This window comes from Arachis hypogaea, chromosome 2 (genome assembly GCF_003086295.3).
Source record: "Arachis hypogaea cultivar Tifrunner chromosome 2, arahy.Tifrunner.gnm2.J5K5, whole genome shotgun sequence".
In the NCBI taxonomy this organism is placed as follows: domain Eukaryota; kingdom Viridiplantae; phylum Streptophyta; class Magnoliopsida; order Fabales; family Fabaceae; genus Arachis; species Arachis hypogaea.
In genome coordinates this window covers 23,779,933-23,805,899 of record NC_092037.1, presented here as the reverse complement: position 1 = coordinate 23,805,899, position 25,967 = coordinate 23,779,933, and the positions used below count along the sequence as shown (strand labels likewise).

Below are 25,967 nucleotides of genomic sequence, written 5' to 3'. Positions count from 1 at the left end.
AATTAGACCTTTTTTTATATAAAAATAATAACTAAAAATATTATTATTTGATTTTTTATCTATACCAGAAATTTTTATCAACCTATAATTTTTTTTATAAAAATAGTTTAAATCTTTTGTGTTATGCATAATTTATATTGTCAGAACAAATAAAGTAAACTGCAATTTTAAAAAATTTATATTTTTATAATAATAATTACAAATAAAAATATATTTTTTTTGGTTTAAACTGGAGTAAATGAATAAAAATACTAGTAATATACTAAGGTGATAATCTAATTTGTTCCAACAACACGTGCTGCGGTTGAAGGGTCACACGGATCCGATTACTTATTTAGTTATTTAGTTGCATTTTAATTTTGGTTCTGAATACATTGCTGCTCTATCTCTCTATCCACTATCCACCCTTTCTTTCTTTCTTATCATCTCCCACTTCCAATTCCCAGCACAGAACCAAACCATTCTCTTCATTCATTCCTTCCTCGAATAAATAATCAATTCAGGAGATCAAAAGAAAAGAAAATAATAATAATTTAGAAACCCTAAAATTAACTACCATGCGCTTCAATTGCTGCCACGTGTCGCTGGCGTTCGTTCTGAAGTTCTTGAATTTCCTTCAAGCTTTCATTGGGGTTTCGATTCTGATGTACTCAATATGGATGCTGAATCAATGGAATCATCAAGAAATTCCGCAACCACCGTTCCCTCATCCTCCTCATATCGCTCTTCATGGTTCTCTTGGCTTCGATCTCAATTCTATTAACCTCCCTGCTCCATGGTAGCATTTTTTTTTTCATTTTTCTTTTCAATTTTTTTTATTTTCTTAATTTTACGATTGAATAGGGTTTTCAGATTCGTTTCTGAGTAAATAGTGTTATCAGTCTTATTAGTCTTTATATTTAGTGTTTAGTTATCGAAACGTTAGATTCTAATTTGATATTAAATGCTGAAGACTATGTTAAAGGTTTTTAATGTTGAGCAGTTAGTGTGTTGGACTTTTGTTTTATTTGCACTTTTATAAAAGAAATGCTATTTGCACTGTTGAACAGCAAAAATTCTTTGTACACACACAAAAAATAAGCCGTGTGTATATAAGTATATTTACGTATATTGTTTCCTAAATTTTCATTATGTATTTTGTATTTTAACTTGTATTATATACGGTTGGTGCATGCATGGTTGAGTTAGTAGTACTGTAGTAGTATTTTCCAAAATTGTTCTGACCGTAATAGGATAGTAATAAGTGATCAATTAAATGCTGCTAGGCTGGTTATTGAAACAGTGAATATTTTTATAGTTTGAAAAAACTAAAGATATTTATAAAGCATTTCATGTTTCGGTATTTACTAATTTTACTAATTAGTATAATGTATTTAAAGGGCATAGAATTGTTTCTTAGGTTGAATGTCTCGAACTATTTTCACACTGACAATAGGTTCTAAATTTTCCCCGCTTATGTGAATTGGGATTGTCATAATAATAATACAATAATAAAACTGTTAAAAGCAGCTAAAAACACAGTTTCGCAAGCATCTCCACTCCTACATTTACAGCATTGCATTTTATTTCCTACAGTTCTATTCTTTTGATTTTGCTATATGGAGAAATGAAAATTATAATCTATCCAGCATTTCTCTAAGCTACCACATTTCTGCATAGATGTTGGAATCAGAATGTAATTGTGTAGAAAATAGAAATCCAAGTATGTTTCAGTATAATCAGATAGTGAAAACTATGCTGATGTGAGATAATGCATGTGTAAGAGTGAAAACAGTGGAATTTTGTACTGTAATCTACTTGTAAACTCTTGCTTGACTAATCATTCCTTATTAACCCTGTTCTTGACTTTGTTGACACTTGACAGGTTCATCTATGCCTTTATGGGAGTGGGAGTATTGGTGTGCTGTGTTACCTTCTTGGGTTGCATTGCAGCTGAATTGATAAATGGTTGCTGCTTATGTTTTGTATCCTTCTTGAAGCAGAGATATTTATTCACGGCTTAGTTTGGTTTATTATCATTTTTGCTCCTTGACCTTATTAAAATACCAGTACACGCTACTTGTCACAGTAATTCTAATACTAGAAGCTGTTTTGGTGGGATTCATTGCCATTGATCATCGCTGGGAAGAGGTTCTTGTTTTCTTTTCCCCTTGTCCCCTTTACAAACGTGATGGTGATGGTTACACTGGTCAAAATTTGTGTCCCTTTCTAATGTGGATATGCTGATTATTGCCTTTACAGCATCTTCCCATTGATCCTACTGGCCAACTTGACAGCCTTAAATCTTTCATCAAGGAGAACATGGATATATGTGCATGGGTTGGAATTGCTGTGCTTGTGATTCAGGTATTCCATTTCAGTTGCTTTTTTGGTGGTGATATTTGGCCTTTCTTGATCTCCAGTTTCTAAATCAAAAACTGAATAAGTTTTAAACCATAGTTCTGACTTGTTCTGATGTTTGCGGCAATCATTATCTGATAGATTATGAACTGGGGGAGCTTTCCCATTATTCTTTCCAATTATTTTAGTTCTTTGCATGCAGAAAACTGTTTTTTTTTTTTTTTTGGGGGGGGGGGATGTTTGAGTATAATCCTTGACATTTAATAGATTATGAAAAGTTATCATGGGGTCAGGGGGTGTCATGTTTATATCCAGATAATGTTATTTTATATGGCACCATCAACGTATTAATGTTGGACATTTTTGTTGAATCAGCCTGTATAAACTACTTCTAACATACTATAGAATGCACCATGGATCCCTTCGGTTGCATAGTTGATTTCAGTAAATTAACCTAAGAAAAACAAAGAATGGCTGTTTATTGAATCTGGGTTAGATTGTTTATCATTGATAATTGGTAACGTAAACCATTTTATACTTGTGTAGAACTTTTTGCTGGACTTTATGTGTTTACATGCTCTTTGAACTTCTCCTCTTCTTTGCATTGTTATGTTATTTTGGTGTCATCTAAAGATCTGATTTTTTGAATTATGTAGTAACTGATTGTCCTGAAAGCCGAATAAACTAATTGAAAATGCACTAAAAGTCATTCTTTACGCTTGCTACTTATTCTTTAATGCTTCAATGACACATATAATTATGGGGAACTGAGCCAGAAATAGAATATGCTGCATTGCTGAAGTTGTAATAGGAAAACTGGGGATAACAAAAAATCTACTCCAGGTTAACACAGTCACTGGCACATTTGCATGTCTATTCAGTAGTATTTATATCGGCCACCATATACCTTGCCATTCCTATTTTTTGTTCTTACGAATTTCCAAATTATTGTATCTGCATTACAAAAATAGTATTAACAACCTAGATGTGGCAACTATACTGCATGGATGCAAAGCATTTGCTGGATTTCTTTTTATCCAAAGTCCAGACCTTATGAATTGAAGGGTTTTTGATTTCCTCTAATTCCCTTCCCCTTTTACTGTGGTTGCTAATTTTTCTTCTGTCAACTCCATTTAGGCGTCATCTCTATTAATGGCATTAGTTTTGCGAGCCTCAGTTTCTTCTAGGAGTGATGATTCAGCTTATGAGGACGAATATGATGCTAGGGTTCCTCTGGTAAGTCCTAAATCTAGCCAAGCATCTGGTTCAAGCAAATTTGATAACCGAGCTAATCACTCCGACATTTGGAGCTCACGGATGAGAGAGAAGGTATGCTGTTTTGAATGTCTAAAGTGCAACTTCTCTGGTAACCTCAATTTGAAGATACCACTTTATAATAATAAGAAAATAAATCATGACCTTGTGAACAGTTTTTTGATACTTGAAAACGAGGGCAAGCTTTTTCTAGTGTCAACTATGAACTACCAGAAGTTTCAAGCTATCATATGCATTTTCAAATTCTGTATTATTTTGTTTCCTGTCAGCTAGTTTCACTGTTATATTGTGATTTCGGTCTAGATTTATTATTTGCACACACTTTTAGATGCCTAACTAACTTTGATACAAAACTCTGGTTATTGGTGATTACCCCATGTGTATGATAGTGTGGCATGCAGTCATGGGTTTTCCTATGCAAGAAAATTAGGTTCAGTGCTGTCTGTTATTTTTGCCTCAAATTATTCTTAATCACATGTTAAATTATTAGAAACAGAATGAGCAAGCAGATGTTTCCCACATATCTCTATATATTTGTTTCCCACATATTAAGATGTTTATACCACACCTATATACAATACATAGCTGTTTTATTTGATGTTCAGTGTTTTTAATAATAGATAGATTATTTTTTATTGAAGCTGGTGGTTATTTTAGTCATGTTTTTCATGATGGCAGTATGGTTTGAACAATAGTGAAAAGATCAGTTACCAACAACCATGAATCAGGCAATAACTGCTATTAGCTGCGAGCAATTTGGGATTTTGGTGACATATGGGGTACATATATGTAAATCTTGTCTCTGTTCTGTTATGTTTCATTTGTGTTTTTTTTTTCCCTGGAAAATTTATGATGTATGCTACATAGAAATGGTGTTTAAACAACTAACCTTGTTATAAAAACTTGAGAGTTTTGCATCTAAGTAGCTAAAAGAAAAATTAAGATAAATGAATAAATAAATAAAATGGTTAAGGATCCAATCTAAGCATTTTCATCAATGAAATTTGCTGCACCGGCACTGTAGTCTTTCCTAGGATTGTATTATTCTTTTTCCGAGGGTAAGATGTTGTTAAGTGCTAGGTCTGAGTAATAGTTTAGCAAATGTTTTTTCCCTCATTATTATTAAAACCGTAAACAAGATCACAGGTTCGAATCTTGTGGAGGATTAGAGCATACCTGTAATTCACCAAAATAAATAAATAAAGACGGTAGAATTTGTAAAACTTTGGTTCCTACAGATAGAAGAGCGAGATTGCTAGTGTATGTACTTCTGGCTCATCAGGAGAATACAAGCAGCTTAAACTTCTAAAGTGAAACTTCTGAATAATGGTAATTACATGTTCCTCAATAGTAAGCAAGTGAACTATTACCTTTGATTTTACTTGTTTGTTGTACGTTTTTGGAGATATTTAAGAGAATCAAAGGATGCAGTTCCTTTTTTAAAGAGGGCAAGAGTTGGGATTTTTTTTTAAATAAATATTTTAAATATTTTATTTATCGAAATATGTAATTTGGAGGTAATTTACAATTTTATTTAACATTACTTATTGTAAACAAATTAAGAATTTTATGCAAAATTATACAACGTTGAATTTTGTATGGCTAATGGTAAAAGTCTAAGAGATGTATCAATGGACTTTTATGTATTGTGTAATGCTATTTTCTCAAAGTTTAATGTATGATAATTACCCATATCCAGTTTTCAACTTCTTTAAGACTACACATCTTTATTAACTGAGATTATCATCTTGTCTTGTCCTGACTCGAATGTGACAGGCCGTTAAACATGTTCAAATAGAACCGCATATTCCTTTAACATCATAGTACACTTCAGTCTGTGTCTCCCTCCCAATTATATGTTTGATAGAGATAACAAATGGTAACAGAAATCTCAGTCTCTTTCCGAGAATCATGCTTACTCTGCTTAGTGTGAGCTCCACCTGCAAGTTTAGGACAAAGGATAAGCTGAAATCATGTGCTGCAGTACTTTGAAATCTTGTGGTGTACACTCCACAATGCTTATCACGGGATCTATAGGCTGTACTAAGTTTTTGATACTGCAGTTCTAGCTTCTATACTACTATTTTGGAAATTTTATACTTAACAATTTTGCAATTTGAACGACCCAAAAAACAATTCAATTAGACAATTCATAATCAAAATTGAGGTCATAAACCACATTAAAAATGAGTTAAAGTGTTAAAGAACATATGTATTTAAATATATACAAAAATGTTACGTGCATATTAAAAATTAACTACTAACTCAGTCACCATGTATTTATGTATGAATACATGTATTATTGAAATAATTTTCAATGTGTATTATGTATTTTAATATGTGTTTTTTCTACAAGTGATTGATTTGGTTATTAATTTTTTTTATGCCCCCTAATATGATTTGTACATAAATACATGATAGTTGATTTTTAGTATGTTTATATCTTTTTTATTAACAATTCATATTGTCCTATTAAGTTGGGTGGGTTATATATGAACCAAAAACATAATATGCCTTATCATAGATGGTTATTTCTAAATCACTTATTATTTTTCTTAGTGGTTTTTTTCCCCTTGAATCTCCTACTTTTAGTTACAACAATGTGATTTACTCTTCTGACTGCAGCCTTTATAAGCATTCTTCAAACATGTTTATATCACAGTTTACACGATATTCTACCATCTTTTCTATAATCAACAATATACCAATTATCTCTAATTCATTCATAACTAATCTCTTCTGATATGATCCAACATGTCTACTCGTCCATCGAAAGATTCTCTTCTCTTTAATATTATGTTTTCTGTTGGCCATGTAAGATCCAACATTGTTAGTCTAACAGGAAAAGAGCTGTGCAGTAAAATTTACTCTCATCTAGTACCATAATTGATAATATCGGTAAAAATCAGTTGATTAGATTCGGCCACTTGGACAATTGAAGAACACAAATCAGAACTTTACAAAATTAAGATCATTAGTACTTGTTAGTTACTTATTCTTGATTCACAGTATCGAAAAATGGGTCTAATGTCTAGCATTAATAATTTAACATGTAGCACTCTTGGTCTTGGAGAATATTCACATCATTTGGTCAAACTTGAAAACCAGTTTGTCCTCTTTCGCTTCGGGCCTTGGGATTCTGTCCCTGAATTATGTGTTGCATGAATATTTTTCTCTTATTTCTCTCTCATTATGCTCCATGAGTTATATAGTTGACTATATCCATGTCATGATTATTTAGTTGCTAATGTTAAGAAACTAATTTTATTTGGCTAACATTAATTAATTTTTTAAAAATTATTTTACTTATCTAAAATGTTAAATTCTTAATTTAACACTCAAAATTATAAATTTTAAATCTTAAAATTGATTACTATTAATTAAAAATTAATTCTTTATATTTTCTCGTATTTAATCAGGTCATATGATATGATTACTTTTATGTTTTAAGAGTTCTTTTTCCATCCTTTCAGAGTACAAAGTATCACTACAAGTTGTGGACACATTTTGAGTAGCTTATAAAATCAATCTGTGTCTGTTGACTAAATTATTGATCTTTGTCTGATAGTGGATTTCTGTTCTATTTAAAAGTATTGGATGGAAGGTCTAGATTTCTCAATACAAATAAAAACAATAAATTATTCCTACCCTTTAGTGATATCTCACTCAGTTCCTTATTTTTCTAATCCCATATAATCCTTATCGGAAACTATAAATATATATATATAAAAGATGTGACTAGAGGGAAAAAGAATAATCAAGGGGATACTTATGACAGCATTTATATATCATTTCTTTGACCACAATCTTTTCCTAATATTCCACACTCCATGTGTTGTAGGAGAATCTTATGTTAACTCCTAGCTGGAGTACAAGAATCAACATATATAATATAAGTTAAATTAATTAAATCACTTTCTGTTATCTCCCATCTCCAAATAAAAAAAAGGATTGGTGAACAACTGAACATGCATAATATGGTTATATGGTTATAACTGATCTGTGTTTTATCTTGTAATTCTTATTAATCAGGTGCAAGGGGACTACTGATTTCGATTCTGGTACATTACATCATCATGCATGCTCTATACAGTTGTAGAAATCATATCACTGATACCACAGTAATGGCTAAATTGAGAGTGTCTAATATACCTTCATATTATGATTTTGGGTAGCTTTGTAACTGTTCAAATTCAGTTTAATAATAATTTATCTTTATTTTAGTTGCCTGTATTGGCTGTATAGCTATGAGATATTATGTAATGTCTAATTTTTTCCTAATTAGAATATTGTTATTCTGAGAACACACATAATTTCATAGTTAAAATTAGTACTACAAGATATAGAGATTGTGACTCATTAGAATGTCATTGAACAACATATTATGGACAGAATCATGGTATTAAATCTCATGGTCTCTTCTGACTTTGTTTCAAACAGTAGACTAGTGAATTTATGTACATGAACTAGAGTCATAAATATCAAATAACCGATACAATCTTAGGTAGCATTCAATACATTAGGTGAGTAGGGGCCATGTGCTGTTAATTCAATGCAACAATGATACAGTTACAATATACATATCATTTAAAAGGGTTGAATAAGTTTCTGGTCTTTGAAGGACCTATACAATTTTTTGTTATGGTTTTGGTCCAAAATTTTCAAAAGTAGTGAAATTAGTCTCTAACATCATTCCACATACAAATCAACTTCATACTTATGGTTCAAGCTCTAAGTAGTACATATCTCCAAATAATGGTTACATACGGAAAAATTGTCTTGACATGAAGATAATATGCGAGAACTATTAAATAGAGTTATCATTTAACAGTTCTCAACTATCATTTTCACATGAAGACAACTTTGTGTGAGTAATTAATTACCTCTCTGATTTTACTTTTGAAAATTTTTGGTTCAAAAACTTATTTAACCCTTATTTAAAGCCAATATAGAAAGTGATCAAAAGGGATTGATTGAGGCCCTGGCAGTGAAATCAACCACAACATTTTCCACAAGTTCTTGAATTAAATCCCTCTCAATCTCCATCCCCAAAATATCAATCTCCAACTCCATAAGCTGAACCCATCCAATCCCCACAAGCTCTTTCTTGACAACATTTTCTACCACCAGGCTGTTGCTGTCCCCACAATCCCCCCAAACACACCTCACTCCACTTGCCATTAACTCTTTCATTTGATCCACAATGTGGTCCATAGAAAGGGAACATGTTCCACTACTGTGCACCCTGCACTTGTGGTGCTTCCCTGGTCCACACTCACCATTAGTCAGCTCCAAAATCGCCGCGTTGACGCAGTCGAATACGAGCTTCTGACTTGATCTCATCTTCCTTCTCTTGGCCTCATTGAGATGCTGATGCTCCCTGTCATTGAGATTGACATATTTGCCCCTCAATGATGGGTCCAAGGGGCTTTCAAGGGAATGCCATCTTGTGTCAAAGGAGTCATTTTGTAGTTGATCATCAAGTCCAGCTGCTGATAGTAGTTTCTCAACAAGGAGAAGCCATTCTTGTTCTTCTGCCTTGCTGTCCAAGGAAGAATCATGTGCATCAGTATCACCCCATGAAAGGGTCCGAGATACTGATTCTATAGGTGGTGATTTGTCAATTAAATTGGACTTCAATGGCACCAATGATCCTATATAGAGAGAGGAAAAAAAAGGAATAAAATTAGAGGTGGTAAATGAATGTTTGCTTGTAAAGTGAAATGTAACAAAGAATAAACACTCGAATTGATTCCAAAGAATTTTAAAGTCGGACATTTGGGTCTTAAATAAGTTTTTATTTTTTAGTTCTCAAGAATTGTTCTTGTCCGAGCTCCATCGTTTTCAATCAATTTTTAATATGTGTCATGGATAAATAAGTCTCTAACAAATTTTGTTATAAGTCAGTTAGGTTTCAGAAAATACACTTTAAGACAAATTAGTCTCTTTTTAAAATGACAAAAAAACTGATGTATCTAGTAAAAGTAATTTTTGAAAATTTCTAAAGAATAAAAATTTGTTAAAAACTAAAATATTCGATTCATAATTTCCTAAGGATCAATTTGAGTGTTTATTCTATAATAAAAGATTAAAAGGCATATTTTATCAAATAAGAACTTCCTGAAAAAGCATGAACCTGTGTCACTTATTATAGATAAGGAGATAGGCCTGAGTATTACCCTGGTGACCACTCTTCATAGAGTCATAGAACTCATGATGAATGTCATCCTGAAACAGAGGCTCTAAAATTGAACTTGGACTTGGCTGATCTTGATTTTCGCTTGAAATCTCTGGCTTTGATACAAACAATTCATGCTACAAAAGAAAAAAAAAAGTTAAGGATCAGGGTACATATTTCAGAAATCAAGAATTTTATTTACTTCATGGAGCCTTGATTCTATGTTGTAACTAAAAAGTTTCAAGTTCAAAACTTAGATACAAGTTTAACGTTTGTCAAAATAATAGTATATACCTACCAAAGAGGTTGTGCTTTACTAGTATACTAATCTTGTTGATTAGGAAGAGTTGGCTCTGTGATTTGTGATTATCACATTATTACATTTTGATACATTCTTGAATGAATGCATTTGAATACAAAATACTTAAATTTATCGGAAATGTTTGGTAACAAAAAATATTAACCAAAAACTATTAAAATTTATTACTTTTGGTTTTATTTAATGTACTCTGCAATAAATAAATGTTAAATAAGATAAGTTTGAGCTGTTTAAACTGATTGCTTTTTGTCTCTTTAGCATTCCTGAAATTTATCGATATATTGAATAATAAAAAGGATAGATCAAAGAGGATAGTGAGTAATTTTGTAACCAAGAATGTTGATTGTTGATAGCATATCTAGTTTAAGTTTCCTAATTAATTTGTTTCACACAACTTTGTCAAGCTAATTAATGTCCTTAGAGTAACACATTGCTTGCAACTATAGACTATAGTTATTATTTATTAATTCAGTTAAGACAAGCAATGCACAAACATTCTTGTGGGTCATAAAGGGATGCTTAAGATCTCACTATTAATAAGGACTGATTTTGTGTTATCCTATAATACCAAACATATTAAAAGCTAACTGCCATATTAAGCTACAAACATTACTAGAAAATGACTTCAACTAACTTATTTGTTTCCCATCAGGGGCAAGGAGGAGGGAAAATTAGAGAAGAAATTTTAAAATAATCTTAACCACTTAAATTTGAATAAATAATTTTTATGTTTATTTCTATATTTTTGTTGTATGATTATACTAAGGATATGTTTGGTTGGGGATAAAAAATGAATGTAAACATTTTTATGAATGGGTTTCTTGCATAATTTCACATAACAAATTCACCTATAAAATTATACACTATTTTTCCACATGGGTCTCAATCATTGGATGTTAAAAAGTAGAGATGCCTTTATAAAAAAAAAGTAAAGAAGTTATTGAAACTGAAGAACTTGTTTGAGTTGTCTCAACCAGAATGTTGAATAATAAATGATTGAAAGAAAGAATGGAAGAAGAAAAGGGAAAAATATTCATGAAAGAAAAGAAAATGTGAAAATAAAAAAAACTTCATTTCTTTATTTTCAATGACAGTTAAAACAGAAGGAAACAAAAAGTGAGATTCTTTTATTCCATCCATTCCTTTTTCATTCTCTCCATAAATTATAGTCATGAACAAAATAAATAAAGTTTGTATATAATAAACAACAAATGCATATTTATATAAAAGTTTGCATAAAAATAGTAGTATTACCTCTAATGTAATTATGCCTTGCTGTTTTCTGTTAGAGACTGAATCTGATTCATATAGAGCACTACATTGGGATTTATCTTTGGATTTCTCCTTAGTTGATTTCTTCTTCCTTAAGAACAAGAAACTTGAAACTCTTCCTTTGAATGACAATCTCATACCCTTTGATCCATGCCCTTTGCCAGCATCATGATCACAAACTTCATCTCGGAGGCGAATTCGCCGGCTCTTAGGAGCACTATTAACCATTAATTCTTCATTTCTTGATTTTCTTGGTTCTTGATCTTCAATGATAATATCCTTAACCTTAGGAGTCACATGCTTCTTTCTTTGTGAAAGAGAAAGCAGTTCGCCCAAGGTGGATCTTCTCTTCACATGGATCTGTTCTTGGTGATGAAATTTGCTCTTCGAGGAAGTCATCATCATGATCCATCTCTCATACAATCTTGACTTAGCTTCTATGCAGACTGGTGACTCCGGAGAACACGTGACGCGGTCCAAGGACCGCGTCGAATAAAGACTATGATCCCATGAATGTCTTGGAAGTTGTGACATAGTAGCATCTAAATCACTGAAACTCCTCCTATCTTTGTAATTATAATAGGATTTGTTAGATGAACACTCAAACAAAGTTTCACCCCTTTGACAAGTAAGCTCTCTTTTCGCTTTTCTTGATTCGAAGAAATCATCTTCAGGTAATGAAGTTTTTGGAGAGTACATTGCCTTAAGATCATTAGTCTTCCCAGAACTCGGCTTCAATACAACGATTCGAGTAGATTGAACTGGAACATTGTATCCAAGATTCTTTTCCATTCCTTCATTCTTTTTCTTCTTTTCCATTCTGGATGATCTGTTGTTGTTGTCAAGAGTCTTTGCAGGCCTCAGCAGAGTAATGAGCTCTGTCTCGGCTGGCGAAGCAGAGTGACGAAGATCATAAAGATTCTGAGAATCCAATAGCCTAATCAAGGCATCATTATTGGAGCTCAGAACTTTGAATCCATCTTCAAATTTCTTAGACTTTAGCGACATAAGTTTCGCTTCCATGAATTTCTGATGAATGAGAGCCATTTTATCTTGATTGTGAGCATTCTGTTCTGTTCTTGAATGAAGAACATCATGGACCATTTCCTTATCCTTAACACTATCTTCAACTTGCCAATGCTTTAATGGTGACCTTAAATGGCCATAAATGTGTTGAGAATAACACTTTTCATGATTTCTCTCCAAAAATAAATTAGCCTCTCCCCTTGAAAGTGCTTCATCAAGCCCCATTAATTTGGCAACTACATTTGGTTGCTTGTGATTGGAATTTTCTTCTGCTTTCAACATCTTTTTTGGGTCTATGAGAATCTTGACAGTTGGTGATTCATTTTTTGTCCCTCACCAACTTCCAATTGATCAATTGATGGAAGATAAGAAGCTGCAACAAGTGAATTAGGTTCAGTTTAACTGAGATGGAACTACATTATATAATATAAATATAATAAATAGCATAGTAAGATTTCAACTGAAGAAACCTTAAAAGTAAAACAAATTCCACACCAAGTTGGAAATAAACAAAGAACTATTAAAAATTTATATAGGAACCTCCAGCTAAGATAGTGGCATGAATTTGATGCTCTTGTTAACACATAAAAGCATATTGATAATCATGATAATGAGAAAATTAGAGTGAAGTTATATAATACCTGTGTGTCTCTTAGGCCCTTTCCTTTGCTGTTATGTCCTTCAACCACTATTCTCTTTGTGGAAAGCTTTCAACAAGTTGTGGTTTTGTTTCTTTTATAATAAATTCCCCTACGTGTTATCTATGGAAACTTTGAGTTGCACGTTAATTTGCACATGCTTGATATCAAAATTGAGCAAAAATATTAGATACTTCTAATTTTTTCACAATCATGTGGCATTCTTGTAGAGTCAGTTTAAAAAATGGTTATTATTATTATTATTATTATTATTATTATTATTATTATTATTATTATTCCGACGGTTATAGAAACGGTAGTTTGGGTATGAAGGTGAGGTCCAAATTCTTTATAAGGCCGTGTTCGACTTATGTTAGTGCCGAGGTGTCGCCGTCCGAGTTTTTCGTGAGAAAGTAGAGGATAGTACTTACAAGAGACTCTATTACTTAAATTAGCAAAAATTTTAAACAGATTTTTAGTAGATTGAGTTCTGAATATACGTCAGTATATTTTATTGTAAAGAGATAACCACCTTTGTAAAGTAGTTTCGGGGTTGATCACAGTTTCCTTTATTTTAAAAGTTTGTTGAGATTTATTTTCTAAATAAAGTAAAAATAGTAGGAAATACCACTCTTGTCATATCCGACCTCTATGAGACCCGGTAAGCTGATGAAGCCACCTTATTTGGGTGGGCCTTTATCTTCGTTTGGATCTAATTTTAAATTTTTATATTAAGGTATAAACAATAATAATAATAATAATAATTATAATATTATTATTATTAAAACATAAAAATTTAGCCAATCAATGTACACTTCTACGCTTTTTGAGGTTCACTAATGTCATAAACGATAGCGGTGTGAATTACACTTGCGCTTATTAGATCAATAGATCCGGGAACAAGTTCTTCTTAATTGAGCATAGTGATAAAGCGAAAAAAAATAAGTATTTAACCACTTTTAAGTTAAAATAATAGAGCTCATGTATAATCAAAATTATAAATTTAATATAACTAATTCATACTTAATCACTTTATTATTTTTTTATTTTAGAGAATCTAAATTTAAAATAAATAGGACACTATTCTTATAAATGATGTTAGTTCTCTTTAAAATAAAATACTATATACACTAATAATTAATTATTAATCAGTTACTATAATTTATGTATGTTGTTTTATATATTTTTAATATATATTTTATATTTTAATATATATTATTTATAAATAATTAATTTTTTATATGCACGTAGTATTAATTTGGTTGCACATTACTGTTACATCCAATAGCGAAGCTTGAAACAAAATTTTGATGGCTAAAATTTTAACATAAAAATTTAAAGTTAAATTCATCTGATGCAACTCTTTGAATTTTAACATAAAAATTTTAACAATATTGTAGAAGTTATATGTTTTCTTTCTTGAATATTAGTATTCCTCTTAAAAAATGCATCCATTCTTTGATTTTTCATAAATATTTTGTATAAAAATTTGAATATATATCCTATAAAATATGTAAAAAAAATTAGAAGAATAAATATTAAAATTTATAATATTTATTGATTTTTTTATCAATTTATACAAATATAATAATATTGATACTTATTGAATATTCTAATAATTTTTATCATATAAAAAATTAAATTAAATAAATAGTAATATATGAAATAATATTAAATTAAATAAATAAAAATACCTAATTTTATAATGAGAAGCAAAACAACATAAAATCTTTGAACCAATTGAACTACTCTTTATTTTTTAAAAAATTATTACTAATTTTTTTATAAAAAATTTGAAGGATCATAGCCCCATGATTGTCTTAATTAAGCTCCGCCACTGGTTACATCCATCAATTACACCGATGTCCTTTTTAAAAATCTAGTTACTTTTTATCGCTTGGTAGAAATATTTTAAAATGATGTAAAAGAAAACAATAGAATAAATGCTATTTAATTTCTGGAACTTGTTTACTAAGCGAGTTACTTCAATTAATAGAATGCAATCTTTTAGGGGGGTGTTTTATTTTTTTTTAATATCCATTCTTTTTTATTTAATGAATGATGATTAAGTAGTTAGTATATTTTGGAATGTAAATACTTTAGAACGGCATGGAAAAATGATAATTTAAGAAAAATACTAAATAATTAAATTTTGTCTGATTTTTATTTCTAGAATGAAGTGATAATTATTTTTAATGTTCGGATTGAAGTATAAGTTTTAGTCTTTTTTCCATTAACCATTTAACTGCTGCCATCTTTTTTGATAAATATTCTGAATATTATATTCCTTTGATGTAGCCATTTTCATAACCATGAGATAAAAGGAGAGGCATATAAACAAACAAGGGTATATTTTGATGTATTAAATACATTTTTTCTGGAGAGAGAGAGAGAGAGAGAGAGAGAGAGAGAGAGAGAGAGAGAGAGAGAGAGAGAGAGAGAGAGAGAGAGAGAGAGAGAGAGAGAGAGAGAGAGAGAGAGAGAGAGAGAGAGAGAGAGAGAGAGAGAATGCAAGTTGGTTGAAGGGGTAAGTTATAAAGAGAGTTGGTTTAGCAAAAGAAAACTACAAAGAATTTTATACATTTATGTGGTAAAATCTTGAACGGGTCACGTATCGTTTTCTATTTATGAGTGACGTACAAGGCGCACATGCAACTGAAAATGACTTTTTTTAGTTAAGTAGACTAAAGCTCAATTAAACCTAACCTAAACGTATACTTTGCAAAAAGCTTGATTATCTTTACACAATGAACATGCATAACTTAGAAGTGAAAAATTGAAAGGGATTAACATGCGTCCTAATACTAGCTAAACATGCTGGTTAGTTAGGTCGAATTATAAAAATCTCTAGTGATTTGAAGTCAACCTATTTTTGATAAATGCAAATCAGTTATCAAGTTCAGAAAGTAGGTATAGATTTTATATCAAATGCTTATGAGACGAAACTACATTGTGATATTGATAACAAACTTGCTTTTGAGGATCATTACAAGAAAAAAGAGCTATTTTAACATCTTTTTTTTGACAATCATAATTAAATGTAAAAATTAATATATATATTTAACAAATATTACAAATGTTAAATTATCATATTTATTTTGATACATAATTTGACCGTGAAGAATTATTGTTTATTTTTGACGGTCTTTATTTTCAGCTTACTACTATTCCTCTTCTTCTCTTATCATCGACTCTGTTTCTCTTTTTTCCTTCCGTCAAATTTGGGATCACCTACTCCTCTTCTTTCCTTGGCTCCGGCTCTCAGTTTTGGATTCCACTACTCATTTTTCATATTCAAAATCTCAGTTTACTCTTCAATTTCAAGATTCATCTCATTCTTCAGCTCCAAAATCAACTTAGTCTTGTTAGGTATTTCTTTTTCCTCTCTCAAAATATTTTATTCTTTCATAAATCTGATTTAATTTTTGTTTTGATGCTTCAGATCTCAAAATTTTTTTGCTTCAAGCTTCTTATACTATACGTATTAAGGTAAGTTCAGATTCTCAGATCTATTCCCTAATTTATATTTTTTGATTTGGCTTCTTATTGAGCTGTTCTATGATTTGTACTTTTTATTTGTTCCTCATAGTTGATTTGTGGAAATTGATCTGTAATTTTGGTAAAGTTTTTGCTCTTTCTCATTTAATTTTTTTATTTTTTTATTCATAATAAAAAAAATGAGAGAAAGATAACTGTGACTTGGTGATGCAATGCTATTGTTTGTTCTGTTTCAGAGTTCTATTCATTTTATGTTTTATCTAATTTGACTTCTAATCTTTTATTTTTATTCTTTCTAATTTTTGCACACCATGTGTTTGTTCTTTTTCCTAAACCACATGTTCATATCAAATAGGAGTATCTAACTTTATTTTGAGAGTTTGGATTTATATATATATATATGTATAGAGTTTGAATTTCTATAATATATTAGTTTGCATTAGTGATATTGCTTATTTGCATAGTTGCTTAATGTAGGTCAAAAAAATTTATCAATGGCTTCCAAATTGCTATTAAAGAAACAAAGTCAACCAACTGAGGCAAGTATTTTTTTATTATTGCTTATTTATGTGAATTGTAATTGTTAAGGTCATTTATAGTCTTCTAGAATGCATTTTTCTTGTTTATTATTGTTTGGTAATGCTGAATATTCTATAATTTGCTATGTTTTCTATGTATGACTCTGTATTAAGTGACATATTCATGCTTACTTTGGAGGAGTCAATGTTAATTCTCACTTCTCTCTTTGCCTGTTAAGTAATTTTTTTCATTCTAAGTTCAATTAGTTTCTCTATTAAGTAAAGATTTTAGCTGAACTATGCAATTGGATATGTATATATGGATGAAATAGGAATGGTATGTATGTGTATTATTGTTTTAAATATTGGTGGTAGTAGTTGTAGTTGTATTGTACTTGTAGTTAAAGATGAAGAATAGCTGCTAATGTTGTTCATTAAATAAAATATGTTGTTATAGTATGCATTCACTTTCGAGTGTGATTGGTTTAGGTGGAAATAGGATTATAGGACAGTAATAGTTCATGGTTGATTACGAATGAAAATTACTTGATGCTTGCTTGATAGTTGATACAGCTAAAATTGATTCTGATTTTCACTTCGCATAGCATTTTTCTGTAACTCTCCTTGATTAGGAAATATACCTCTTGCACTAAAGCTGGATTGGTTTCGTATAGCTGCAGCAGATCCTTTATATACACTCCTTTTTATTAACAAACACACGTTACTCTTTCCAGTAATAACTAGATCATACATTAGTTACCAAATTTTAATGCTAACAATTTCTTATGTACATTTGGGATATTAATTACTTGTCTATTTATTTATGGTCATATATTTTGGTCCTTTAGAAAAAATAAAAAACAAAAGAAATTAAAGACAGTGACTATAATGTTGTTCAATTAAGCCTTAGAAATTAACCGACTATATCCCCCTAAAACCAGCAAAAACCAAGGACTAAATTCATGTTACATCCGACCACTCACCATTTGATCATTTTTTTTCTGAATTAAGAGTTGTGGCTTAATTTCATTGAAATGTTTAGAAACTCACTAGTAATTTTTATTTTGCCAAATTTTTTTCACCATTAAGCCGTTCACTTGTATAATAGAATAGCTTTTATTTTAATATTATTTAATCCTTCATTTAATTTATAGGAGAGATCTTGATCTATTAATTTTTCTCACTGTCAAATTAATCTCTCTTTCTTTCCCTGTTAACTAGTAATATTCTATTAGCATTTTCTTTTAAAAAAAATTAGATGACTAATATATTCTCTTTTTCTCTGTTAACTAACCCTTTACTTTCTCTTTATCTATTTTCTTTTTTATATTTTTGTTCATTATATGTGCTCCTTAATTTTTTGTTTTGTATATAGTGAGCAGTGGTTGCGTTATATGTTTGCTATGGACTATGTGCCATGCATTCTTTGGATTTTATTATAGCTATATTTGTGTTTTAACTTTTTTTTTTCTATTGAGGCTTGTGATTTCTGGTGCTTATTTTTAATATTTTTTTAGGTATGTTAAGCTTGTCATATATTCAATGGACAAGGATTGGATGCAAATTAAGAATAGAGCCCTTTTACAATATAGGAGAGGTGTCAACGAGTTCTTAGATTTTGCCTTTAGTCATACAAACGATGATAAGATATATTGTCCGTGTTTTAAATGCAATAATTGCCTTAGAAAATCTCGTGAGCAAGTAGAATTTGATCTTCTAAGTCATGGCATAGTGAGAAATTATACAATTTGGTACCACCATGGAGAATCGCTACAAGATGAGTCACCCCATTCAAGTTCATTTGATAGTCACGATGATTATATGGATAAAGATGACATGGAAAACATGTTAAGGGATCATTTTGGAGTTTGGGATATAGAAGAGGATATTGAAGAACCTAATGAAGAGCATATAAAAGAGGATATAGGAGAACCTTATGAAGAGCATGTAGAAGAACCTAATGAAGATGCAGCAAAGTTTTACAAACTTTTGGATGATTCTGAGAAAGAACTATATCCAGGATGTACGTACTTTTCAAAGCTCTCGTTTTTGATGAGATTATTCCATATTAAATGTCTTGGTGGATGGAGTAATAAATTATTTTCTATGTTACTTGAGTTATTGAATGATTCTTTTCCAAAAGGGGTACAACTACCGGCGTCTTACTATGAAGCTAGGAAGATTATTCGAGATCTTGGCTTGGATTATGAGAAAATAGATGCTTGTATTAATGATTGTATGCTATTCTGGAAAGATCATGATAAGAAAGAAACTTGTGATCATTGTGGTGCTTCAAGGTGGAAGTTTGAGGAGAAAGATGGAAAGAGAAAAAAAATTCCTATAAAAGTTCTCCGTTACTTTCGAATAACTCCAAGGCTTAAAAGATTATATATGTCAACAAAGACAGCATTTGATATGAGATGGCATGATGCAAAGCGAATTGATGATGGGTATTTACGTCATCCAGCTGACTCAGAAGCATGGAAATCATTTGATGAGTTACATAAGTCCTTTTCTGATGAACCTAGAAATGTAAGGCTTGGATTAGCAAGTGATGGGTTTAACCCCTTTGGAAATATGAGTACAAAATACAGTGTTTGGCCTGTGGTACTTATACCATATAACTTGCCACCTTGGAAATGCATGAAGGATCCTTATCTAATGTTATCATTGCTTATACCGGGTTCAAAATCTCCAGGAAAGGCAATAGATACATATCTAAGGCCTTTAATTGAAGAATTAAAAGAATTATGGAATGTAGGAGTTGATACCTTTGATGCATATGAAAAAAAAAATTTTAAAATGCGTGCAGCTATATTATGGACAGTAAATGACTTTCCAGCATATGGAGATTTATCTGGATGGAATACGAGAGGGGCACTTCGTTGTCCCACTTGTAATGTTGAGACTCAATCTAAGTTTCTTACTAATGGAAAGAAATTTTGCTTCCTAGGTCATCGGCGCTTCTTGCCTATTAGACATAGATGGCGACATGAAAAAGAATTGTTTGATGGCACAAAAGAACTTAGGCGTCTTCCCAAGCAACTCTCTGGTGATGATATTCTTCAACAAGTTTTTAACTTAGAAGGCTTAGTAGTTAGTAATCATAAAGATATTAAAAAAAGGAAGAGAAGTGCAGCAGGAAAAGAAATGGGAAGTTCCAATCCATGGTTGAAAAAAAGCATCTTCTTTGAATTGCCATATTGGAGGACTTTATTGTTGCGTCATAATTTAGATGTCATGCACATAGAGAAGAATATATGTGACAATGTTCTTGGGACATTGATGGATATTCCAGGAAAAACAAAAGACAATTTAAATTCTCGTTTGGATATGGAAGAGTTAGGCATAAAGAAAGATTTACATCCTATTAGAGAGGGAGAAAAGGTGTTGTCAGTACCTGATGCTATTTATAAATTGAATAATAAAGAAAGGAGGAGTTTGTGTGAATTTTTGCAAAATGTCAAAGTACCAGATGGATATTCTTCAAATCTTAGGAGATGTATTAACCTAAAAGAGAAAAAGATTTATGGCTTAAAGACTCATGATTGTCATGTTCTTCTAGAGTGCTTCCTTCCGCTTGTTTTACGAGGTCTTTTCTCATCACATGATGTGCGTAGTGCATTAATAGGACTTTGCAGTTTTTTCAAGGAGTTGTGCTCAAAAGTTCTAACAGTGAAAAATCTTGAGAAGATTGAAGAACAAATCATTATCACACTTTGCAAGTTGGAAATGATATTTCCGCCTTCATTTTTTGATGTCATGATCCATTTACCTATCCATTTGGCAAGTGAGGCTAAGATTGCAGGACCGGTCCATTATCGATGGATGTACCCTATTGAGAGGTAAATATTATTTTATCATGTAATTTTTTAGATAAAATATTCAATAAATTTCTTTACTTATATATTGTCCCTTTTTGAACAAAGGTATTTACGTGGCTTAAAAGCTTATGTACGTAATCGAGCTCATCCAGAAGGTTCAATTGCTGAAGGATATCTTGCAAATGAATGCTTATTATTTTGCTCAAGATACTTTAATGGTATTGAAACAAAGTATAATCGAGTTGGAAGAAATTGGGATGGTGCAATAACTCATGGTTATAAAGTTGAAACAAAGGATAAAGTATTACCGATTTTCAAGCAAAATGGAAGACCCTCAAGAAATTGTAAAGTGACAAGAAGATTGAGTCTAGAAGAAATAAAGCAAGCTCATCTTTATATTTTGAAGAAATGTGATCAAGTTACTCCTTTCATATAGTAAGCATAGTTGTATTTAGATAATATTTAGCTTTTTTTTTAGAAGTATTGCTTGAAACTTATTGGCCTTTATAAATGCAGCAAACATAAAGAAATATTAGAAGAAGAGAACCCAAGAAATGTTCAAAAACGACATGATCAAGAATTTTCAGATTGGTTTGAAAGTCATGTAAGTCCTAAATATGGATGAAATATTACATACTACTTTTTAATCAGGTTACATACTATTTAAAGTCATGTAAGAATTTTTTTAACTATATCTTTTTCTTTTTCAAATCAGGTTACATGTTTGTACAAAGAAAAAGATAAACAAGTAACCCATCAACTTTTATGTTTAGCAAGAGGTCCAGCAAGAGAAGCCACATGCTATAAAGGATACAAAGCAAACGATTTTATCTTCCACACAAAAGATTGTGAGAATCATAGAAAAACTCAAAGTAGTGGAGTTATGGTAAAGCTAAATTGTGGAAAGGAGTATTATGGAGTCATTGAGGATATTGTGGAGTTATCATATATGAATGATAACAAAGTTGTAATGTTCAAATGCTTATGGTGGGATGTGGACAATTATGGTAGAGGAGTGAAAGTAGATGAATATGGTGTCACCCTGGTAAATAAAGGTCGCACTTTGAAGACAAGAGAAGTATTTGTTATGGCATGTCAATCTGAGCAAGTATTCTATGTTGAAGATATTTGTAACTCCAATTGGCAATGTGTTGTAAAAGTCACACCACGTGACTATTTTAGTATGCCTTTAGAAGAGGAGGAGGAGGAGGAAGTGGCTGATGATATGTTTGATGAATAAATAGAGTAATAGAAAGATTTTTTTTTTCTTGAAACCTTTTCTAATAGAAATTAATTGCAATTATGTTTTTGGGATTTTAATGTCTTTATTTAATATTTTTTAATGAAATCCTTTTGATGTGCTGTTGTTGGTTTTAATAATGAATATGATTTGTTGATTTAGCCAAAGATCTCAAAGATTGCTAATAGTGTTGCTGCTAGAAGAAAGAAAGGGATTCAGAGTCTTGTATCTAAAAGAAATTTAGCTCCATCAAGTCACTTACAACAAGCTGATTTTCTTTCTAATAATGATGGAGAGCATGGAAAAAAAGCAAGTTCATCAAGTCACCCACAAGTTAGAAGGACATTTGACTCTCTTTCTAATGATGATGGAGTGCATGGAAAAAAAGTAAGTTCATCAAGCCACTCACAAGTTAGAAGGACATTTGACTCCCTTTCTAATAATGATGGAGTGCATGGAAAAAAAGCAAGTTCATCAAGCCACTCACAAGTTAGAAGGACATTTGACTCCCTTTCTAATAATGATGGAGTGCATGGAAAAAAAGTAAGTTCATCAAGTCACTCACAACTTAGAAGGCAATTTGACTCCCTTTCTAATGATGATGAAGTGGATGAAGAAGAATTCGAATCCGGTATATTCTTTAGCATTCTTTAATTTCATTAATCTCTTTTGGATATTTATTATGAGGTGGATTTAGTTTTCTGACACAAAAATATTAATAGCATGACTAATTTTATTTGTATATCTTCCTTTTGACATTAATACTATACCATAAACTTTGAAGCTAGTGACTGCAATCCAAAAAATATTAGTGTTATACCATATAGATTTAAAGGGTGATGGGGTGTGAGAAAAAAAGAGAAGAGAAGAGAAGAGAAGGGCAGTGATTAAAAATTGAAGGAGGGGCCAGGGGCATGGGTCAGGGGTGGGTGCGTGCAGTGCAGTGCAAGGTGTGACAAAGACAAGCTCTTTATTATTCTCCCCCCCCCACTAAATTAAAATTTACTGTTTTCTTTGTATTTTCTCCACTTGTTGTCTAAATAAATTCCTTGTATTGAACAATGCATAGAATAGAATTTAACATGTGCCAACTTGAACTTAATGTCTGATTTATCAAAGGCTAATATATGTCTGAAAAAATAACATCTTGCTCCTATTATTTCACTGATTTAAACAGATTTTGTTGCACCGAAAAAAAAAGTGAGAGGACCTACGCGCAATCTTGAGTTAGCAAAGTTACCAGCTGGAAAAAGACTTGACATAAACTGGAGAATGAATAGGCCAGTTGGTCCAAATGCAAAGCTGTTCAAATCAAGATGCACTGTTCTAGTTCGTGATGTGAAGAATGCACCACTAAAGGTTAAAGAATAGGCTGATATCAAAATAGAGAACAAAATAAAGATGTTTGACCTAGTTTTGGTAATATTCATGTTCTCCTTGTTATGTTTTCACTTGCTTTTTTTATTTTTATGTCTATAAAACTCACACTAATAGTATATGTTATGTTCTTTTAAGACATACTTTAAAGTTGAAGGTCGAAAGCATTTAGTATGGGCTCAAATGAATTCTTCTTATCGGAGTTATCGACATCTATTAAAGAAAAGGTATTTTGAACCTTATGATAACCCTGAAATTGCTCGAGCCAATATACCATTGGAAATGGAAAAAGAGGATTGGGATTACCTTGTGAATCTTTGGATTGATGAAGGCTGGCAGGTTTGTACTTCATATGACATAATAATTGTTAATTGACTTAGATTTAACTAGCCTCTTTTATCACATGTTATGACCTATTTTGTTAATTATTAGAAAATAAGTCAACAAAATAAGATGAGTCGAGCTGCAAATAGCATTATTCATACCACTGGTGCTAAGGGAGCCCAACAAAGAGCTGAAGAGGCGGTATCTAAATTTTACTAATTTATAGACTTAATTTGAAGATATTTATTAGTTGCTATATTTATAAGATATGTTATTTGTACATACAGTTTGAGCAAACAGGACAAGAAATTGACCGTCTTCGCCTTTGGGAGCTTACGCATACCCGTGTTAATGGACAAGCTTGCAATGAAGAAACTCAAGAAAAACTTGTAAGATATGTTATCACATATTGTGAGTTTTGTTTATTACTTTGATAACTTCTCAAAATTATTTCTTCCTTCTTTGATAACTTGTGTAATTCTTTAAATAAGTTCTACAAAAGATAGAATCATTAAAAAATTAGTTGTGCTTTGTCGGAAGTATTAGTATATTAGAAGTTGTTTCTGCTTCAGATTTTATTGTGAAAGTCCTGAAATTTTGTGTTTGTTGAATTATGATTAGACAAGAAGAAAAATAGAGCAGAAAGCTTTGCATTGTAACTAAATGACCTCACTTTATATATCATTTAGTAAATCTGTTCTATCTGTAAGCATACATTCTACTTTTATTTATATTACATGCTGTGGTGCAAACTCAGCAAAACTGGCTGCTGACTCTAACATCCTAACACTCAATATAAGAAAAGAGTCCTAACTAACCTTATTATCTTTATAAATTTTTTTCTTATTCTGCAAGATACCCTTAACATGTTGATTGTGCAATGTAGCTACTTTATAAATTTAAGAGGATTGTGCAATGTTGATATTTATGAGATCCAACGTTTAGGAAAAAAGTGTTTAAATGGACTATGAAAGTCTTGAAAAATTCTGTTATGCAATGAAAAAATTGGATTAATTAGGCATTAATTTTTACAGTAAGCATTTATATTCATGTTTACATATATTTTTATTGATTTTATTAGGTTGATTTGATCCATTTTAGGATTTACGTAAGGAATTATCATCTCAAGTAAATGAGGGAATATTAGAGATGAATGAACATGAGGTGATGGTAGAAGTATTTGGACCTGAACGACATGGACGAGTTCGTGGTTATGGAGCTGGCGTGACACCTACACAGTTATGGGGTCCTAGATCATTCATATTTTCTGATCTCCAAATAAAGCTTCAATGTGCAGAAAAAAAATATGAAGACTCTAAAATAGAGGTGGAAGATTTGAAGAAAAAAGTAGATCATATGGCAGGAATACTTGAGCAACTATTGGATGGAAGGTTGCCTATAGTTCAAAGTGATAACAATCCTACTTGATTAATGCTCAAGACTTTGATGAGTTTATGTATAATTCATATAGCACTATACAAAAAAAGAACATTAATATGATATTATGATATTGAGTATTGATTTTGGTACTTGGTGTTAATTGTTCTTGATATACTTATCAAATGCTAAATAAAGAATGCTATTTGTACTAGTTTTGAATCATGATCAATGATCAAAATTGCAAAGCTTTTGTTTGATTTTATACAATGATTATGTATGATAAAGTAAAAGCATATTCATGTCACAGTGGTAGAATTTTATTTTGTCTATTATTATAGTCATTTTTATTTAAAAAATAAATAATAGGTGAAACCTTAACTTTTATAATAATGAATGTCAAAAAAAATATGATTGAGTTTTTTTTATGGTAAAAAATTGTCAAAAAATATCCATGATATAGTATATTTCACGGTTAATAATTGTAAAAAATTATTGTTGAGAATTTTTTATGGTCAATAAGTGTCAAAATAAATAGTATTTTTGACGGTTAATAAGTATCACAAAAAATACATTCTCAAATTTTTTAACATTATTTTTGACGGCCAATAATTATCAAAATAAGATTAAACTTTTTTCACAATTACTTATATGTTAAAAATACTATTTTTGACACAACTTTTATTAACATATTTTCATAGTTAAAATAGTGTCAAAAATTGTTTTTTTGACGAATTTTAATTCTTTTTTGACACATATAA

General features: G+C 30.9%; 4 protein-coding genes across 8 annotated transcripts; 3 read left to right on the top strand and 1 right to left on the bottom strand.

Moving 5' to 3' along the window:
• Positions 1-318: 318 nt before the first annotated feature.
• On the top strand, positions 319-7,956 carry LOC112741647 (tetraspanin-20). Of its 2 annotated transcripts, XR_003813219.2 has the most exons (7): positions 319-778; positions 1,865-1,964; positions 2,050-2,130; positions 2,242-2,346; positions 3,478-3,669; positions 4,294-4,394; positions 7,648-7,956. XR_003813219.2 is itself a non-coding variant. In XM_025790699.3 (6 exons), the coding sequence occupies exons 1-6, from the start codon at positions 558-560 to the stop codon at positions 4,336-4,338; spliced, it is 744 nt and encodes a 247-aa protein (XP_025646484.1). In that variant the 5' UTR covers positions 319-557; the 3' UTR covers positions 4,339-4,532. The 2 variants fall into 2 exon arrangements, 1 of the variants encoding a protein (XP_025646484.1); XM_025790699.3 differs by lacking the exon at positions 7,648-7,956 and having other exon boundaries at positions 4,294-4,532.
• A 140-nt stretch (positions 7,957-8,096) lies between these two features.
• On the bottom strand, positions 8,097-13,163 carry LOC112723103 (uncharacterized). Its single transcript, XM_025774345.3, has 4 exons — positions 13,052-13,163; positions 11,367-12,783; positions 9,795-9,930; positions 8,097-9,269 (listed from the first exon to the last, which is right to left on the bottom strand). Exons 2-4 carry the CDS (start codon positions 12,690-12,692, stop codon positions 8,575-8,577), a joined length of 2,157 nt encoding a protein of 718 aa, XP_025630130.1. The 5' UTR covers positions 12,693-12,783; positions 13,052-13,163; the 3' UTR covers positions 8,097-8,574.
• Positions 13,164-16,171: 3,008 nt separating this feature from the next.
• On the top strand, positions 16,172-25,420 carry LOC112741639 (uncharacterized). 4 transcript variants are annotated; one of them, XM_072216163.1, is made up of 12 exons: positions 16,172-16,417; positions 16,491-16,537; positions 17,024-17,085; positions 18,582-20,909; positions 20,994-21,323; positions 21,405-21,492; positions 21,604-22,759; positions 23,306-23,547; positions 23,644-23,844; positions 23,938-24,030; positions 24,117-24,218; positions 24,943-25,420. In XM_072216163.1, exons 4-7 carry the CDS (start codon positions 18,607-18,609, stop codon positions 22,126-22,128), a joined length of 3,246 nt encoding a protein of 1,081 aa, XP_072072264.1. In that variant the 5' UTR covers positions 16,172-16,417; positions 16,491-16,537; positions 17,024-17,085; positions 18,582-18,606; the 3' UTR covers positions 22,129-22,759; positions 23,306-23,547; positions 23,644-23,844; positions 23,938-24,030; positions 24,117-24,218; positions 24,943-25,420. The 4 variants fall into 4 exon arrangements, with proteins under 4 accessions (XP_072072264.1, XP_025646460.1, XP_072072263.1 ...); XM_025790675.3 differs by having other exon boundaries at positions 24,931-25,420; XM_072216162.1 differs by having other exon boundaries at positions 24,911-25,420.
• LOC140176827 (uncharacterized) lies at positions 23,043-25,257 on the top strand. The gene is made up of 6 exons (XM_072208381.1): positions 23,043-23,046; positions 23,306-23,487; positions 23,644-23,844; positions 23,938-24,030; positions 24,117-24,218; positions 24,931-25,257. The coding sequence occupies exons 1-6, from the start codon at positions 23,043-23,045 to the stop codon at positions 25,255-25,257; spliced, it is 909 nt and encodes a 302-aa protein (XP_072064482.1).
• Positions 25,421-25,967: the final 547 nt, after the last annotated feature.

What these genes read in the sequence shown, in the direction of transcription:
- LOC112741647 (XM_025790699.3), top strand. Translation starts at nt 558, where the DNA reads ATGCGCTTCAATTGCTGCCACGTGTCGCTGGCGTTCGTTCTGAAGTTC. An exon ending in ATTAACCTCCCTGCTCCATG is followed by an intron (nt 779 to 1,864) that starts GTAGCATTTTTT and finishes GACACTTGACAG; the next exon opens with GTTCATCTATGCCTTTATGG. An exon ending in TTGCTGTGCTTGTGATTCAG is followed by an intron (nt 2,347 to 3,477) that starts GTATTCCATTTC and finishes AACTCCATTTAG; the next exon opens with GCGTCATCTCTATTAATGGC.
- LOC112723103 (XM_025774345.3), bottom strand. Translation starts at nt 12,692, where the DNA reads ATGTTGAAAGCAGAAGAAAATTCCAATCACAAGCAACCAAATGTAGTT. An exon ending in AAGGCATAATTACATTAGAG is followed by an intron (nt 9,931 to 11,366) that starts GTAATACTACTA and finishes TTTCTTTTGTAG; the next exon opens with CATGAATTGTTTGTATCAAA. An exon ending in TATGAAGAGTGGTCACCAGG is followed by an intron (nt 9,270 to 9,794) that starts GTAATACTCAGG and finishes CTCTCTATATAG; the next exon opens with GATCATTGGTGCCATTGAAG.
- LOC112741639 (XM_072216163.1), top strand. Translation starts at nt 18,607, where the DNA reads ATGGACAAGGATTGGATGCAAATTAAGAATAGAGCCCTTTTACAATAT. An exon ending in CAAGTTACTCCTTTCATATA is followed by an intron (nt 21,324 to 21,404) that starts GTAAGCATAGTT and finishes TTATAAATGCAG; the next exon opens with CAAACATAAAGAAATATTAG. An exon ending in CAGATTGGTTTGAAAGTCAT is followed by an intron (nt 21,493 to 21,603) that starts GTAAGTCCTAAA and finishes TTTTCAAATCAG; the next exon opens with GTTACATGTTTGTACAAAGA.
- LOC140176827 (XM_072208381.1), top strand. An exon ending in TGAAGAATGCACCACTAAAG is followed by an intron (nt 23,488 to 23,643) that starts GTTAAAGAATAG and finishes TGTTCTTTTAAG; the next exon opens with ACATACTTTAAAGTTGAAGG. An exon ending in GGATTGATGAAGGCTGGCAG is followed by an intron (nt 23,845 to 23,937) that starts GTTTGTACTTCA and finishes GTTAATTATTAG; the next exon opens with AAAATAAGTCAACAAAATAA.